A 17,856-nucleotide genomic window follows, 5' to 3' on the forward strand; every position below is an offset into this window, starting at 1 on the left:
TAATACTTTGCACTTGAAATTTTGTAGACAACTCATTTTCAAGAGGATGTGATATTTTTGGGAGATTACCTATACTGAACAACAGTGGATGTTACAATTATTTTGCAAATTTAACTTTATAATATCATATTCTATAAAAGTTCCACATCTTAATTATAGGAATTGGTTATTCTAATTTGATCATTTAAGTGTAGAAATATTTGTTTGGAAATTGTGAAATGTCTTTATACTATATTTTGTGTCTTCTAAAAACTCAGACAAAATAACTCAAGAAAAGTTAATCTGTTTTCAGGATTAAAATGAAAATTCAAGTTTACTTGTGACTTATTTTAAGTGAGATCAGGAATGGACTATTTTGTGACAAAAACTTTCTTGTTACTTACCTGCACCTCCCAGATGACTTTAAAGATGCTCTTTCTTCACATAGGGATCTGTTACACATTTCAAATAGAGCCCAGAGACAAAACTGCATGCATGACTAAATCATTACATATTTCTCTATTACAGAGTCATTGGTCTATGAGAGGATATAATTCTCTTTAGGACTATAGAGAATATTAAATTAGTTTGTTTTAACCTCTGTTGTCCCTTATTTTCTAACTCTCATAGTTAAAAAAGGTACTTCAATGGATACAGATTTAGTAAGGAAGAAATAGAGTTTGTTAGTACTATGATTCTTTTGTCACCTATGACAAAATAGCTTACATTTTCCTGTGGAGTAAAGCAAAATTCAAATGGATAATCTACTATAGTATATGAAAGAATGGTGCAATAAATTGTCCTGAATGTACTTATCCTGTAAATAGGCAATGGTAGATAATTTAGCTCAATCTTAAAGATGAATTAAGAATGTATAGACTTAGAAAAAAATTTTACTTGCCTACAAAATTTTCACTAATTAAATCTCGACTTGTCTATTTCATTCTGTTCCAGGCACAGTCATTTTCTCTTGGTCTTTCATCCGTCTCATCTAAAAATATGAAAGTATTTTGTCTATAGCTAATTACATAAAAATCTCAGTTCTATTCATAACTTCATATGACTGCTATGCTGTAATGATCTTATTTCTGAAATAAAATAAAAAGCAGGTAACCTCAACCAAATGGCAAGTTTACTTTTTTCTGAATTCTTACATTTCTACATTATAATTCTATTGTATATTATGTATTAGATCCCCCTCCTCCACAACCAAAATCAAATGGCAATTAAAAAAAAGATAAACAATAAGAATACTTAACAGGTTTGATGGTCTCTGTTCTTTTAAGACAGAGGCATGCTAATTTTCAAGCAAAAATGACAGAGTTTTATAGCTTAAGTAGAATTTAGATAATTATTCAGACCCAACATTAAAAAATACTGACAATGTGAATTTATAAGTACACATTAACAGTCTGCTCTTTTTATTGAAACAGTTTACATTATTTGTAGTGAAACAAAAATCATGCCTTGATGAATGTAATTTTAATATATCCATCTCTTATTAAACAAATTATACATTTAATTCATGGCATCTATATTTAATATCTTTTAATACTAACAAAGATTACATACATGCATTGAAGGAAGACTACACACTCATGTTTAAGCCTCTCTCATCAGTTAAGAAATAGACCCTATATTGAAAAATGCATGTATTTGAAGTTTTGACCTAACACAGTGGATTAAAGCTTAGAAAATATTTACTTTGCTGCACTTTGATTCAGAAAGGGCCATATGTGAAGATATGATACTAACCAACTTTAACATGTTTCTATAATGATCTCTCAGTAAAAAGATTTATATTAAAGATATTGAGATATAAAATAGTTACAAAATAAGCTGTAACCTTATAGCTACCCATTGGTAAAAGTCTGTAGTTAATATATTTGGATAAATAACTCAAGTCAGCAGCAAAGTGGTTAAACATTTGTGATTTGATTTTATCTCAGCTTGGAATGTGGTTGGAGTGTCCCACTTCTAACAACTGTTTGCTAAGTTAAGGCTTTAGTGTTTACACAGTGTTGAATGAAGCAGCCTGGTCACCAGATGTGATCACTTCCCCAGACTGTCGTTTTTTTTCAATCAGATCACTGTCCTCATGGTCCCGGTTCCAACCTTCTTCCTCAGTACATCCACCAGCCTTTCCAACCTAAGTTGGGGTTGGGATGGGGGTGAGAAGGGGGAAAAAAAAGGGCAATTATTGTTAAGAATGTCCTGGCTGATAAAGGACAGTATTTGCCTGTGACCAAGCAGTCCTCACAGTCATGTTAAGAAACAAAGCATTACTGTGAAAGACGCTGCTACAGAGTGCCAAGTATTTGAGGTTTAAAAAAACCAGCAATGACACAAACTTTAACCCAGATCCTTGAATTATGTCAGCATTAGATGCCACACAAAGTGGCATCTAATAATATACTTACTTCAATACATTTACCTACTTGTATTAAGGTTGTGAATGAATCATTTACTATACAATGACAGGATTGCATGTTAAATGTAGAATAAACTGATTTTTACCTAAAAAAAGCACATATTTCAAAACAGAAATACCAGCAATGTTTCACTTGTTAGATAAGTGATTCACTGGTTGGTATACTGTGTAACTTCTATGAGATACTAAATTCCCATCTTTTCACAGAATCAGCTGATAAAAATAAAGCCAGAAATTATGTGGCTAGGTGGAAAAAATTTCAAGTTACAGTAGCATGGAAATAATTTAAATATACATAATGATTTGATACTAAGAAAACCAGACTTTTTGTTCTAATTAAAAAACAAGTTTCTATTTCTGAGTAGCATAAACACACTGGAAATTACCTACATAGACTTTTTAGTCAAAGAAAATGATTTTTTTAGTTGATTAAAAACCAGTCAATTAAATTGAAAAGAGAGTCGAAAGTTCAGAAGTCCATTCTGCAGTGTTCTTAGACTACTCTATGAGCGGGAGGCCACATTCATGTGGATCAGTGAGAGCTTTGCTTGACAAAAGATGATAGAATCAGACCATTAATTGGTTTTCTTCTTTTATTTTCTTTACTGAAAGCATAAAACCTCAACCAAAAATCTTGCTTGATGTTATACACACAGAAATCTTCCTTGTAAGTAAATATCATGCCTAGTAGTTTTCATATACACAATCTTTCTCTCTCAAAGACTGGTAAGCGGCACAGTCTAGTCTGCTTCACAGTTTGCCTCATTTATATGGATCCATGCATGAGGGTCCTCTGCAAATAAACACAGCACAGAGCTAGACACGAAAGGAATGAGGGTATTCTTAGTGTCATACACTCTGGGTTAGAAGATTTGGAAGTTTCAGTAAGGAGTGGACAAATCAACTGCATATAATGCTGAAAACTAGCTGAAGTTTATTGGATGATTTTGTACCTATCAAGAATTCTGTTAACAAAAAACAGGAAAATAAAACAAAATCATTCAGTACATCAAAAAACTTTGCTCTAAGAAACACAGTAATGATCTTAGAGTAAAAAGGCAAATCTTGTCCAAGTTCATTACTACAAACTTTTCTAAAATGCAAACTATACATAAATGTTGTATATCCACTAAAACAGTCTAGTGGTACAAATACCTGAACTAGAAGAGTCATTAGAAAATTCACTGTATTCTCAGATTAGTCTGCAATACTTGAACCTTCCCTAGTGGTTAAAAACTAGTGCTAACTTATACACTCTGAATATTATGACTCATAGGACTACATGAATCCTTTAAGGCAATATTTAATTAACTTGAGTTGTGGATGAGGGGAAAGAAAAATGTGAGTATGAATTACAGAATTACACTATGAAATTTTAAGTTTATTGTTAAAATCTGATAGTAACTTGAAATAACCATTAAATAGCTCCCAGCAGAAATCATTATAAGACATTAGTAGCATTTCTTTGCATATATTGTTAAAAGCCAGAAAATATTACTTGCAAACTGGCTAAATATATCCCTTCCCCATAATATAACTTATACTACTAACTAGTGAAAAAACCTTCTTCACAATATAAAAGTCAGCTCTATTTTGTCTAGTTATTATTATTGTTACTATAAATTCAGAATCAGTGGAATCCCAAATTATTGAGATGAATCTGTGCTGTGCTTCTTCTGGCTTCTCCTTTACAGACAGGCTCATCTTACTTTTGTTTCCTTTTTCTACATTAGGACATCTTTCCATTTAGAACTCTTATATCTTGTTAAGGTAAGAGATTAGGAGGAAATACTTAAATATCATGTTTTGCAATGTCTTCATTATATTTCAACAATTACCAGATCAACTACATTCTCAATTTATCCAGGTCGAATGATTTATGAAAATCTGCTCTCAGAAATGAGAAAAATGTCACTTACTTAGTTTTGTGAAAGCTTACTGACTTCTGTAACACAATGAAGCACCTATTCCTTCCTGTAAGGAATGGAATACACCTGCCAAACATGGGCTGTGCCAACAGGAAGGTAGACGTGTGTGTCTGTTGAAGCACATTGCAGGATTTGCCTGCAGGCTATTCTTACTGTCCAAATCAATAATGTCCTTAAAAAATTATGTAGCTCACTAAAATAGGCTCCAGATGCTTTAAATATTACTCCATGATATTTTCCCAACAGCTTCATGAAACACGAAAAGGGCTAGAGCTAGGATTAGGATTTCTCCATTTTAAATATGAAGAAACTGAAGAACAGACAAGTAAACCCTTATACAAGGTTGTGAGGTAAAACAGTGATAAACCTGCACCTCGTTTCCTTGTTTTTAGTTCAGAGCTATTTCCATTAGGGTTTGAGTTACTATAGACCTACAGATTTCACATTACAGGTTAATGAACTATTTGTCTTAGTAGCATCATTAAAAAATTTTCCTCAAGTTATTCAGTTTATCTGAGGACATATTTGCTGGTGTGTTTCATCTGGTATTCTAGTAGCAACATGTTATAAGAAATTAAATTACAACCACAGAACATACATTCTTCTCATCTATACAAAAAGCATATTCTAAGATCAACCACATGCTTGGTCATAAAATAAGTCTTCATAAATTTAAAAAAAATCATACCAAGCACACTCTCAGACTATAGTGCATTAAAAATATAAATCAATATCAAGAAGATCACTCAAAACTACACAAATACATGGAAATTAAACAACTTCCTACTGAATAACTCCTGGGTGAATATCAAAATTGAGGCAGAATCAGAACATTCTTTGAAATGAATAAAAACAGGTATACAAATTACTAAAGTCTCTAGGATGCAGCTAAAGCAATGTTGAGAGGAAAGTTTATAGTGCTAAATGTCTTCAGCAAGTAGTTGTGAGAATCTCGAATTAACAATCTAACTGCATCTAAAGGAACTAGAAAGAAAAGAATAAACCAATCCCAAAGCTAGTAGAAGAAAATAAATAACTAAAATTAGATAAGAACTAAATGAAATTAAGATGCAAAAACCCATACAAAAGATCAATGAAACCAAGTTGGTTTTTCAGAAAAATAAAGAAGACTGATAGACTGCTAGCTAGATTAATAAAAGGAAAAAAGAGAGAAGATCCAAATAAGTACACTCAGAAATGACAAAGATGACATTACAACTGATCCCACGGAAATATAAAAAATCATCAAAGAATACTATGAACAACTCTATGCACACAAATTAGAAAATCTAAAGGAATAGATAAATTAGATGAATCAGTAATAAAAGATCTACTATCAACAACAACAACAACAACAAAAGCACTGGACTGGATGGACACGCAGCTGAATTCTACTAGAAATACACAGAAGAACTGATACCAGTCCTACTGGAAACTGTTCCAAACAATTGAGGAGGAGGAGCTCCTCCTTAACTTATTCTATGAAGCCAGCAATAGCCTGATATGAAAATTTGGTAGAGACACATAAAAAAGAAAACTGCAGGCCAATATCCCTGATGAACTAAGACATAAAAAATCCTCTACAAACTATTAGCAATCTGAATCCAGTAGCACATTAAAAAGTCAATACACCATGATCAAGTAAGCTTTGTTCTGGGATGCAAGGCTGGTTCAACATATGCAAATCAATAAATGTGATTTGCCACATAAACAAGCCACAGTGACTTTTGCACCAACCTATATGAATTACCATCAGATTACAAAACCAAAGTATATAGGGGGGTAATTTGATAAGAGCCATATAGCTAGTGGGTTTTGAAACTGAGACATGATGCTAGGTCTAACTACCTTGTTCCTAATTGCTCCAATTTGCCACAATGCTTCCAAAAGTATTGAGACTTTTAAGGCTTATTCCTGAATTTTTGTGGCTTGAATTACTCTTATTGACTAGGTAATTTATTGCAAAGGGACAGGAAGGAGTAAAAGCAGAACAATTCCTCATCATTAATTGAATTGTACCAAAGTAAATATCTCATTGTAGATTCCCTTTTTGAAAATAATTTTTGTATTTGTCAATGTGAGAGTAGGAGAATTCTTATTGGCTACTTTCTTTCCAGAAAAAAGCATTCCTATTATTTAGGCAATGAAGTTGGCTTTTTGGTTTTTTTCCTTTCCAAGAGGAAGAAACCAGGGAAATCCAAGAGAGATGAATAACAATTATCCTTCCAGCAGAGGAGACAAAGTCACTAAAAATGCTGCACCTAGGGTTTGCCATTAGTATTAAAGATCTTGCCCCCTTTCAATCAGAAGGATGAGAAGACTTTAAGTATGATTTTCGTTTCTTTTATCACCATGGTTGTTGTTTTGTTGGTATTTTTAGTGTTGATGTATTTTATCATCTTTTCTTTACATTTTGCTCCCTTGATGACACTTAAATGCTCATGACTTCCAAATTTAGACCCCTTTCTCAAAATTCTCTTCTGCATTTTAGACTCACTTACCAACTGCCTTCAAGGTATCTCCTCTTGCTTATACTGTTGGCATATGATACTCAGTATATTTAAAACAAAACTATTTTAATTCTTATGCATGTTTCAGTATTTTTTGTCTTGATTAATGTTGCCATCCATTCACTCACTCAACCTTTCAGCTAAAATATTTAAGAAAAACTTAGTATGTTATTCATTTTTTTCTTTACTTCAATTTGAACCTGTGAAAACTTTGTGATGAAACCGCTGATGTAGACAGTAGAACACAATGAAAGGGTTTTAACTCATCTAGTAACATAATTTGCATTTTAGAAAGTTCATATTGCCAATAATGCAGAGACGGGATGAAGGCAGGTTGACCTGTAGGTCAGAAGACCATATAGCCTTTTATTTAAAAAATACCCTAGTGAGCATAATGTTGTGAATGTACTTACTGCCATTAAACTATACACTTAAAAGTGGTTAAGTTGATAAATTTATGTTATGACATTTTACCACAATTTAAAAATATGTCAGGCCAGGCAAGGTGGCTCACACCTGTAATCCCATCACTTTGGGAGGCCGAGGTGGGCGGATCACTTGAGATTAGGAGTTCGAGACCAGCCTGGCCAACATGGTGAGACCCTGTCTCTACTAAAAATTAAAAAATTAGCCAGGTGTGGTGGCACATGCTTGTAATCCCAGCTACTCGGGAGGCTGAGGCACAAGAATTGCTTGAACCTGGGAGGCAGAGGTTTCAGTGAACTGAGATTGCACCATTGCTCTCCTGCCTGGGCAACAGAGCAAGACTCTGTCTAAAAAATAATAATAAATAAAAATAAAAATTAATCCCAGTGAGAGCCGAAGGCCTGAATTAGAGCTGTAGCAATGCAGATGGAAAGGAGATGCATTTGAAGGATATTTAGGATATGGGATCCAAAGGACTTCATGACCTCTGAGGATAGAATGAGGTGAGGTAGGTTGGGTAAGATTGGCTGACTCCTAGGATTCTGGTTTTGGTGGCTAGGTAGATAGTGATGCCCTAATCAGGATAATGGAGAGGAAGAACAGTAGATTTTTGCTGGGGAGTATGTGTGTGGGTATGTGTGTAAGGGGAATATGTGTGTAAGTTAAGTCTTACATGTTTGTGGTGTCAGTAGGACATAAAAGTGGGGATGTTAAGCAGGCACTTGGATATAAGAGTCTGTGTTAAAGAGAGAATATTAGGTCTATTTCAGTTCAATCAACAAGTATTTGTTGGGTAATTCCTATGTGCCAGGCACTGTGCTGGGCTTTGATTATTTAAAGAACTGCTTCTTACTCATAAGAAGCAGTAAGGTAGGAAAGCAGATCTTTATATAGATAACTCCAGTAAGTTATTACTAAATGTTATAATATAAACACAGGTATTAACAGAACCTACCTTGGGTATGGAAGGAGAGGAAAGGTCTATAAAGGCTTCCTGATGATGCCTAAGTGTTGAAGGGTAAGAGTTACCTCAAGAAAGGTGAGAATGGAGACAGGGCATGGATGTGCATTCCAGGCAGAGGAAATAACACACAGGTATAAAAAGCCTGATGCGTTTCAAATACTGCCAGTAGTATGGTTTTTCAGAACAACAAAATAAGAGGTGAAAGATGGCAGGAAATGGGGCTAGACAGGTATGCCATACTACATTTTACTTTCAATTGCAACTGAAGACAGAGGAGTGGATGGAAATGCTTGGAGAGAGAAGAAATAAAAAAGAAGAGAGGGAGGAAGAGGATAGAACCAAAATGACAAAAAATATAAAGAAAATAAATTTTAAAAATAATTTGAGCAAGAATGGTCAAAGAAGTAAAAGATGGACCAAGAATAGGACAGTCACAGAATCCAGAGAAGAGAACTCCAAGAAGGGAGTGATCATCAGAGTTAAGTAGGTGCTTAAACAAGATCAAAGTGAAGAGTCCATTTGGTTTGCCAGGAAGTGATAACCTTTTTTGAGTGCAATCGTAACGGTATGATAAAAGTGAGATAAAGTATGAATGGAATGTGAAAAAGTGAAAACAAAGTATAGGCTGCTATACAAGAGCTTCGTTAGAATGTAAAGAAAAGAGAATTGTAGTTACAAGGGGATGTTTGGCTGAAGGAGTCTTGTAAGAAATGGAAAACATGTGAATGTGTTGATAGACTATGGAAAAGGAGAATACAGAAGCATGCTAAGGTATAAGGGAGGAAGGTAATGCTTTTTAAAATGGGCCTCTGAGGAATGGATCATAAGCATAACTTGTAGGATTATCCTTGAAACTATGACTGGTTAACTTTTCCTTGCAGACTAAAAGAAAAGAGGTGGAAAGAATATATCTGTGGATAATCCTGTAGGTGTAGAGGAAGGAAATGACAGAACTCATGCCTGCTAGATTCAATTTTCCTCATGGAATAGAAAGGTAAGATTTCTGCTGAAAGCATAGAGTGAGAAAAAGGCTGAAAGAGAATAGTGAGGGTTTAATAGGACAAGAAAGGGAGGTGACCAGGGATATGAAAAAGGATTTTTAGGTGGTATGCATCTAGCTAAAGCTAGACACTACAGCTTTGTAGAAGACATAAACCATCATAGTGGTATACTTTCCCCTCCATCAACTCTGTACTTTGGGGGTAGATTTGGGGAAAGCAAGTTATAGAAGTAACTCAGAGTTTATGACTTACAGGACAGTAGGGTGAAAAAGACCAGGACTTAAGGAAACTGAGTGTCTTAGGGAGAAAGTGATTAAACCTAGACTCCAGACTGAGGAGAGAAGAAAGCACGTCAACAAAGGGCTGTTACTCTACGGGGAGAATGGAGAGAGCAAGGGACTGGATATCTTGATTTGCGTTGAGGCTAAAAAGCAAGAAAAGTTGGAATAAGACTGTGATTCCTGTCAGAGAGGCAACTTTGACCTTAGGATTTCAGATGTAGAAAAGTTCTGAGTGACAACAAGACCCAGAGTGAGTAGCTGAAGTGAAAAGGTAAAGGTCATTAACATTCAGGAGGCAAATGAATAATGCAGGTTATTGACACAGATATTGAAGTTTGTTAGCATGAATGCAGAAGCTGGAGTAGAGACGAAGACACCAAATGAGATGCTTGAAACTCACATTAAATAAATGGCATTGATCAGGTGATCAGAAGCAATTACTGAACAAGAGGGATAGAGAATGATAGAGATGGATGATGTAAACTTCAAAGAAGGGGTTTTACATGGATGCAGAAGTTATGAAAGTACTAAAAGGGAACAAGAGCTTTCCTTCCTGTTATATGGGGTAAAGGAGAAATGCTAGTGTTCAGTGGGCTAGTGGGAAAAAAGTGTCCTTGGTAAATTCAAGTTTCAGGTAAAATGTGAGGGCGACACATTCAGTGCAGAAGTTGCGGATAGACACAAGTAGAAATAATGGAAAGAAGGTTTGCGAAGACAGATTAAAAGGAGCTGAGGTGCAAGGACAAAAGGAGAAGGAGGGAAAGATGGGGAGGGGAGGAAGCACAGAAATATATAGAAGAGGACAGGCAATTAATCAGGCTTACCCATTCCACCATGCAGAAGCTGTAACTAATGAAATAAACTTCTTGCTCAGTTTTAGCCACAACCGAAAGAGACATATACAGACTATAATGCACACAGATATATATAAAAATGAACATATGCAGACATATTTATGAATATATACAGATACTACCATATAAATACGAACACACACAAATATGCTCACAAAAGTACATATAAGAAATCAGGGAATATAAAAAATGAAATTGATAAAAGTATATCTGAAAAAGACTGAAGAAAGAATTCATAAGTGAAAAGGTGAAGGTAGAAGTAGATGGGAAAATGGGTTGAAAAGTCATACAGAAAGTGAAAACAAGAATTGTTAGAAAGTGGTAAGAATGGTGTATTAGTCTGTTCTCACACTGCTATAAAGGGCTGCCCAAGACTGGGTAATTTATAAAGGAAGAAGGTTTAAATGACTCACAGTTCAGCCTGGCTGGGGAGGCCTCAGGAAACTTACAATCACAGGGGAAGGGGAAGCAAACATGTCCTTCTTCACATGGCAACAGCAAGGAGAAGTGTAAAGCAAAAGGGAGAAAAGCCCCCTCTAAAACCACCTGATCTCCTGAGAACTAAGTCACTATCATGAGAACAGGAAGGGGGAAACTACTCCATGATTCAATTATCTCCACCTGGTCCCTCCCATGAGATGTGGGGATTATGGGAACTACAATTCAAGATGAGATTTGGGTGGGGACACAGTCAAATCACATCAAATGGGGAAGTGAATAATAACTATATAGTCAGAGAATTATTCCTTATTTTTATAGAGAGTTAGCCTCCTGGGCTCTTCTACCTGTCTGCCTACACCTACCCTTTAAATCATTACCCTATTTGATTTCCTTTATGAGGTGTTGTCAAAATATTAAGAGAACTGTTATATCTTTACTGTGTTTTACTTTTTTTTTGAGTCTAACACTTCCAGTCCTCGAAGGGCTTTGTATAGGTTAATAAATTGCTCACCATTATTGGTTACTCTCTCTGCTGTCCAGTGTCTTTAAAAACATAGAGTCCTATATAACAATCCAGTATGGTCATTACAAAGGGAAATGGAACTTATATGTCTCTCAATCTGGGAATTTACTTCTATCTTAATGCTGCCATGTTTCACTATGGGCTTAGACTGAGCGTTGGGGCAAAAGGCTCACACACTAATACCTGGGCCTGCTTGGCCAGCAAAACCAAGGCAAACTTTCTTTTTTGACATTTACAATTAATATTTCCATTTCAGAATAAATCACCCAAAAGTCAGTAGCTTAAAACTCTATTTTATTTAATCATATCAGTTTGGGCTTGGCTCAGCTATAAGCTTTGCCTGGAATCACTCAAGCAGCTGTAGTTCACTGGGGCTGCATGGCACGTGCTAACAGTTGGTCCCGCCTTCTGGCTAGGACTCCCTCTTTATGTGCGATCTCACTCTCAAGTAAGCTGGCTCGGATTTATTTACATGGTGAGCACAAGTCAGCAAGAGGGCAATGCCAGAATCAGTGAGGCCTCCTGAGACCTTGTTCAGAAGTTGTACAACATCCCTTGGTTTCTTTTGTCAGTTAAAGTGAATCGCAGCCAGCCCAGATTCAAAGGGTGGATGGAGCAGGAGCAGCTGAAAAAAATTTGTGGCCATTTCTCATTCCACTACAGTATTGATCCTAAATTTAAGATTTTTACATTTATCCCTGTCAGATTTCATCTTAGTAAATATAGCTCATTTTCCCGAGCAATTCATATATTTTGGCATCCTGAATTTGCTATCACTTTTTTTTTGTTCTTTTGAGAAGTCTACTCTTTATGTTTTTAACTTAGGTCTTCAGAAAAATGTTGACTAGGAAAGAACCAAAGATAAAGTACACAGAAAAGCTCTTAGAGGCAATTTTACAGATTATAGTATGTATTCTTTTTCAATTAGCTATAAATTCTCAGAACTGTGCAATCATTTCTTGATCTTTTCCAGAAAGTTATTTTGAGACAGTTTGTGAAATGACTTCTGAAATCAAGACATATTAAAGTTCATTATTCCTCCTTACCTACTAGCTATAGAGGTTAATTCCTGAAATGTAGCTAGACCTGCAAGGCTCATTATATGGCAACTAGGACTGGTTTCACTGTCAGAGCATACTAAGTCCTTAGTGAGTAGATCACTGAGTTATTAGGTCAGTCTGCAACTAAAGAATCTGGACCAGCTATAGTGTATCATCCAGAAGCATTTATACCTATTTCAATTAGAGTGTTAAAGGGCTTAATTAGGGCTCTTACAGATATCCAAAAAAGCCTAATACCTAATTTCATGATCTGTGACATGGAAGCAGAAGTTTCTAGACTGTGATGATACCTGACAAATATGGTGTGTTTGCAGATCATTTCTTGTTGAAGTTGATATTACGCCTTGTATGGCTCACAGCATAGAGCATTTACTTTATTTTTAAATTTAATTTTAATGAGTGGTCTTTCAACATTCAATATATAGTCACTGGAAATCTTTACTGAAGAGTCCATGAGTCACTTTTATCAAACCCAAACCGTGAATTCCAAAATACTACCAACCTAACAATGCTGTGTTTGGTATCATGCATTTTGCCTTATTAAAATATATCTTTTTTTATTGAACAGGTTCACTATTAAATGGATAGGAACTTACAAATTGATCTCGTTTTACACAATTTTGAGACTAAAACATTTGTTTGTAATTTTATTAATAGAAAACTCAAATGTAATAATGGGTTGTGATTGATTTGGCTGTGGGCATAATTTATTTACCTAGAATTGGACAGTACAACGATAATAAAGTGAGATTTCAGCTGTAATTATGGTAGAGAAAATGCAAAAAAAAGTTGACACCAGCAGGGATGTAGAAAGCCAAAGTAACTATCAACTATGACTTATAGCATACATATAAGTGTTTTCCTTGACAAAGGATAGTGTTAAAAATCTTAGCCTAGCTAAGTTGTCATTGAAAGTTTACATGGATATAATAATTAGAATCAAGCATTCTTCTCTCTGTTAATCTTCATATCAAGATCTTGAGATTAAGTAGAAACCAAAGAATGCATTTTAAAAGGCCCTCTTACTACCTACTTGATCCAATGTGTTCAGGTATCTCCCATATCTTTGAGATACGTTCCATCAGTACTGAATTTATTGAGAGTTTTTAGCATGAATGGCTGTTGAATTTTGTCAAAGACCTTTTCTCCATCTATTGAGATAATCATGTGGTTTTTGTCTTTGGTTCTGTTTATACACTGGATTATGTTTATTGATTTGCGTATGTTGAACCAGCCTTGCATCCCACGGATGAAGCCCACTTGATCATGGTGGATAAGCTTTTTGATGTGCTGCTGGATTCGGTTTGCCAGTATTTTATTGAGGATTTTTGCATCGATGTTCATCAGGGATATTGGTCTAAAATTCTCTTTTTTTGTTGTATCTCTGTCAGGCTTTGCTATCAGGATGATGTTGGCCTCATAAAATGAGTTAGGAGGATTCCCTCTTTTCCTATTGATTGGAATAGTTTCAGAAGGAATGGTACCAGCTCCTCCTTGTATCTCTGGTATAATTCGGCTGTGAATCCGTCTGGTTCCTGGGCTTTTTTTGCTTGGTAGGCTATTAATTATTGCCTCAATTTCAGAACCTGCTATTGATCTATTCAGGGATTCAATTTCTTCCAGGTTTAGTCTTGGGAGAGTGGAAGTGTCCAGGAAATTATCCACTTCTTCTAGGTTTTCTAGTTTATTTGCATAGAGGTGTTTACAGTATTCTCTGATGGTAGTTTCTATTTCTGTGGGGTCGGTGGTTATATCCTCTTTAACATTTTTTATTGCGTCTATTTGATTCTTCTCTCTTTTCTTCTTTATTAATCTTGCTAGCCATCTATCTATTTTGTTGTTGTTCTCAGAAAACCAGCTCCTGAATTCATTGATTTTTTGGAGGGTTTTTTGTGTCTCTATCTCCTTCAGTTCTGCTCTGATCTTAGTTATTTCTTGCCTTCTGCTAGCTTTTGAATGTGTTTGCTCTTGCTTCTCTAGTTCTTTTAATTGTGATATTAGGGTGTCAATTTTAGATCTTTCCAGCTTTCTCTTGTGGGCATTTAGTGCTATAAATTTCCCTCTACACACTGCTTTAAATGTGTCCCAGAGATTCTGGTATGTTGTATCTTTGTTCTCATTGGTTTCAAAGAACATCTTTATTTCTGCCTTCATTTTGTTATGTACCCAGTAGTCATTCAGGAGCAGGTTGTTCAGTTTCCATGTAGTTGAGTGGTTTTGATTGATCTTCTTAGTCCTGAGTTCTAGTTTGATTGCACTGTGGTCTAAGAGATAGTTTGTTATAATTTCTGTTCTTTTACATTTGCTGAGGAGTGCTTTACTTCCAACTATTTGGTCAATTTTGGACTAAGTGCGATGTGGTGCTGAGAAGAATGTATATTCTGTTGCTTTGGGGTGGAGAGTTCTGTAGATGTCTATTAGACCCACTTGGTGCAGACTTGAGTTCAATTCCTGGATATCCTTGTTAACTTTCTGTCTCGTTGATCTGTCTAATGTTGACAGTGGGGTGTTAAAGTCTCCTGTGATTATTGTATGGGAGTCTGTGTCTCTTTGTAAGTCTCTAAGGACTTGCTTTCTGAATCTGGGTGCTCCTGTATTGGGCGCATATATATTCAGGATAGTTAGCTCTTCCTGATGAATTGATCCCTTTACCATTATGTAATGGCCTTCTTTGTCTCTTTTGATCTTTGATGGTTTAAAGTCTGTTTTATCAGAGACTAGAATTGCAACCCCTTCTTTTTTTTGTTCTCCATTTGCTTGGTAGATCTTCCTCCATCCCTTTATTTTGAGCCTATGTGTGTCTCTGCAGGTGAGATTGGTCTCCTGAACACAGCAACCTGATGGGTCTTGACTCTTTATCCAATTTGCCAGACTGTGTCTTTTAATTGGACCATTTAGTGCATTTACATTTAAGGTTAATATTGTTATGTGTGAACTTGATCCTGTCATTATGATATTAGCTGGTTATTTTGCTCATTAGTTGATGTAGTTTCTTCCTAGCATTGATGGTCTTTACATTTTGGCATGTTTTTGCAATGGCTGGTACCAGTTGTTCCTTTCCATATGTGCTTCCTTCAGGATCTCTTGTAGGGCAGGCCTGGTGGTGACAAAATCTCTAAGCATTTGCTTATCTGTAAAGGAGTTTATTTCTCCTTCACTTATGAAACTCGGTTTGGCTGGATATGAAATTTTAGGTTGAAAATTCTTTTCTTTAAGAATGTTGAATATTGGCCCCCACTCTCTTCTGGCTTGGAGAGTTTCTGCTGAGAGATCTGCTGTCAGTCTGATGGGCTTCCCTTTGTGGGTAACCTGACCTTTCTCTCTGGCTGTTCTTAACAGTTTTTCCTTCATTTCAACTTTGGTGAATGTGATAATTATGTGTTTTGGAGTTGCTCTTCTCGAGGAGTATCTTTGTGGCATTCTCTGTATTTCCTGAATTTGAATGTTGGCCTGTCTTAGTAGGTTAGGGAAGTTCTCCTGGATGATATCCTGAAGAGTGTTTTCCAACTTGGGTCCATTTTCCCCGTCACTTTCAGGCACACCAATTAGACGTAGATTTGGTCTTTTCACATAATCCCATATTTCTTGGAGGCTTTGTTCATTTTTTTTACTCTGTTTTCTCAACACTTCTCTTCTCGATTCATTTCATTGATTTGATCTTCAATCACTGATACTCTTTCTTCCAGTTGATTGAGTCGGTTACTGAAGCTTGTGCATTTGTCACGTAGTTCTCATGTCATGGGTTTCATCTCTATCAGTTTTTTTAAGGTCTTCTCTGCATTGATTATTCTAGTTATCCATTCATCCATTCTTTTTTCAAGGTTTTTAGTTTCTTTGCTCTGCGTACGGAGTTCCTCCTTTAGCTCTGAGACGTTTGATCGACTGAAGCCTTCTTCTCTCAACTAGTCAAAGTCATTCTCCATCCAGCTTTGTTCCGTTGCTGGCGATGAGCTGCGTTCCTTTAGAGGGGGAGATGCACTCTGATTTTTTGAATTTCCAGCTTTTCTGCACTGCTTTTTCCCCATCTTTGTGGTTTTCTCTGCCTTTGGTCTTTGATGATGGTGACGTACTGATGGGGTTTTGGTGTGGGTGTACTTTCTGTTTGTTACTTTTCCTTCTAACAGTCAGGATCCTCAGCTGCAGGTGTGTTGGAGTTTGCTTGAGGTCCACTCCTGACCCTGTTTGCCTGGGTATCAGTAGCGGAGGCTACAGAAGATAGAATAATGCTGAACAGCGAGTGTTGCTATCTGATTCTTGCTCTGGAATCTTCGTCTCAGGAGTGTACTCAGCCATGTGAGGTGTGAGGTGTCAGTCTGCACCTAATGGGGGATGTCTCCCAGTTAGGCTACTCAGGGGTCAGGGACCCACTTGAACAGGCAGTCTGTCCGTTCTCAGATCTCAACCTCCGCGCTGGGAGAACCACTGCTCTCTTCAAAGCTGTCAGACAGGGACTTTTACACCTGCAGAGGTTTCTGTTGCTTTTTGTTTAGCTATGCCCTGTCCCCAGGGGTGGAGCCTACAGAGGCAGGCAGGCATCCTTGAGTTGTGGTGGGCTCTACCCAATTCGAGCTTCCTGGGGGCTTTGTTTACCTACTTACGCCTCAGCAATGGTGGGCACCCCTCCCCCAGCCTCACTTCAGCCTTGCAGTTAGATCTCAGACTGCTGTGCTAGCAATGAGGGAGGCTCCGTTGGTGTGGGACCCTCTGGGCCAGGTGTGGGATATAATCTCCTGGTGTACCATTTGCTAAGACCCTTGGTAAAGTGCAGTATTGGGGTGGGAGTTACCCAATTTTCCAGGTGTTGTGTGTCTCAATCTCCCTTGGCTAGGAAAAGGAATTCCCTTCCCCCTTGCACTTCCCAGGTGAGGCAATGGCTCGCTCTGCTTCAGCTCTCTCTGGTCAGGCTGCACCCGTGGACCAGCATCGACTGTCCGACATGCCCCAGTGAGATGAACCCGGTACCTCAGTTGAAAATGCAGAAATCACCTGTCTTCTGTGTCACTCATGCTGGGAGTTGGAGGCTGGAGCTGTTCCTATTCAGCCATCTTTGGCACCCATCCCCTAAAAAAGTCGAAGCTTAGAATATTCTTATGTTTCTTTAAATGATTTTGGGCCGCATTTTTTTTCTTTTTTACATCTGATATCAAATAGTCAAAGTAACAATCGTTTGGGCTAGTCATGGGACAGAACTGTGAAAGTGGAAAGTTTGTCTTTATTTCTCAAAGAGCAAAGTCTAAAATAATTTAGTAGTAATAATTAAAATGGAATTCCAATAGTAATAGAGAATTCTAGAGAGAGAGAGAGAAAAAAACTCAAAACAAAAACTTAATGCTTAGCAGAAATTTACCCCAATGATACTTCACTCATTTCCTATCAAGAATCTAAGTATCCTCATATTCTCCTCCTAATGACGCTTAGCCCTTGCCCTGAACTTTATGATGATATTATGTGATTCAC

At 36.6% G+C, this 17,856-nt stretch overlaps 1 protein-coding gene across 1 annotated transcript in view; it reads right to left on the bottom strand.

Moving 5' to 3' along the window:
- Positions 1–1,369: 1,369 nt before the first annotated feature.
- Positions 1,370–17,856, bottom strand: part of MIPOL1 (mirror-image polydactyly 1) — a 366,103-nt gene continuing 349,616 nt past the window's right edge. The window contains exon 14 of the mRNA XM_023189671.1: positions 1,370–2,128. Coding sequence (XP_023045439.1) covers positions 2,062–2,128 — 67 coding nt within the window. The 3' untranslated portion in view covers positions 1,370–2,061. The remainder of the gene's footprint in view (positions 2,129–17,856) is intronic.

This window comes from Piliocolobus tephrosceles, chromosome 6, assembly GCF_002776525.5.
Source record: "Piliocolobus tephrosceles isolate RC106 chromosome 6, ASM277652v3, whole genome shotgun sequence".
Lineage (NCBI taxonomy): Eukaryota > Metazoa > Chordata > Mammalia > Primates > Cercopithecidae > Piliocolobus > Piliocolobus tephrosceles.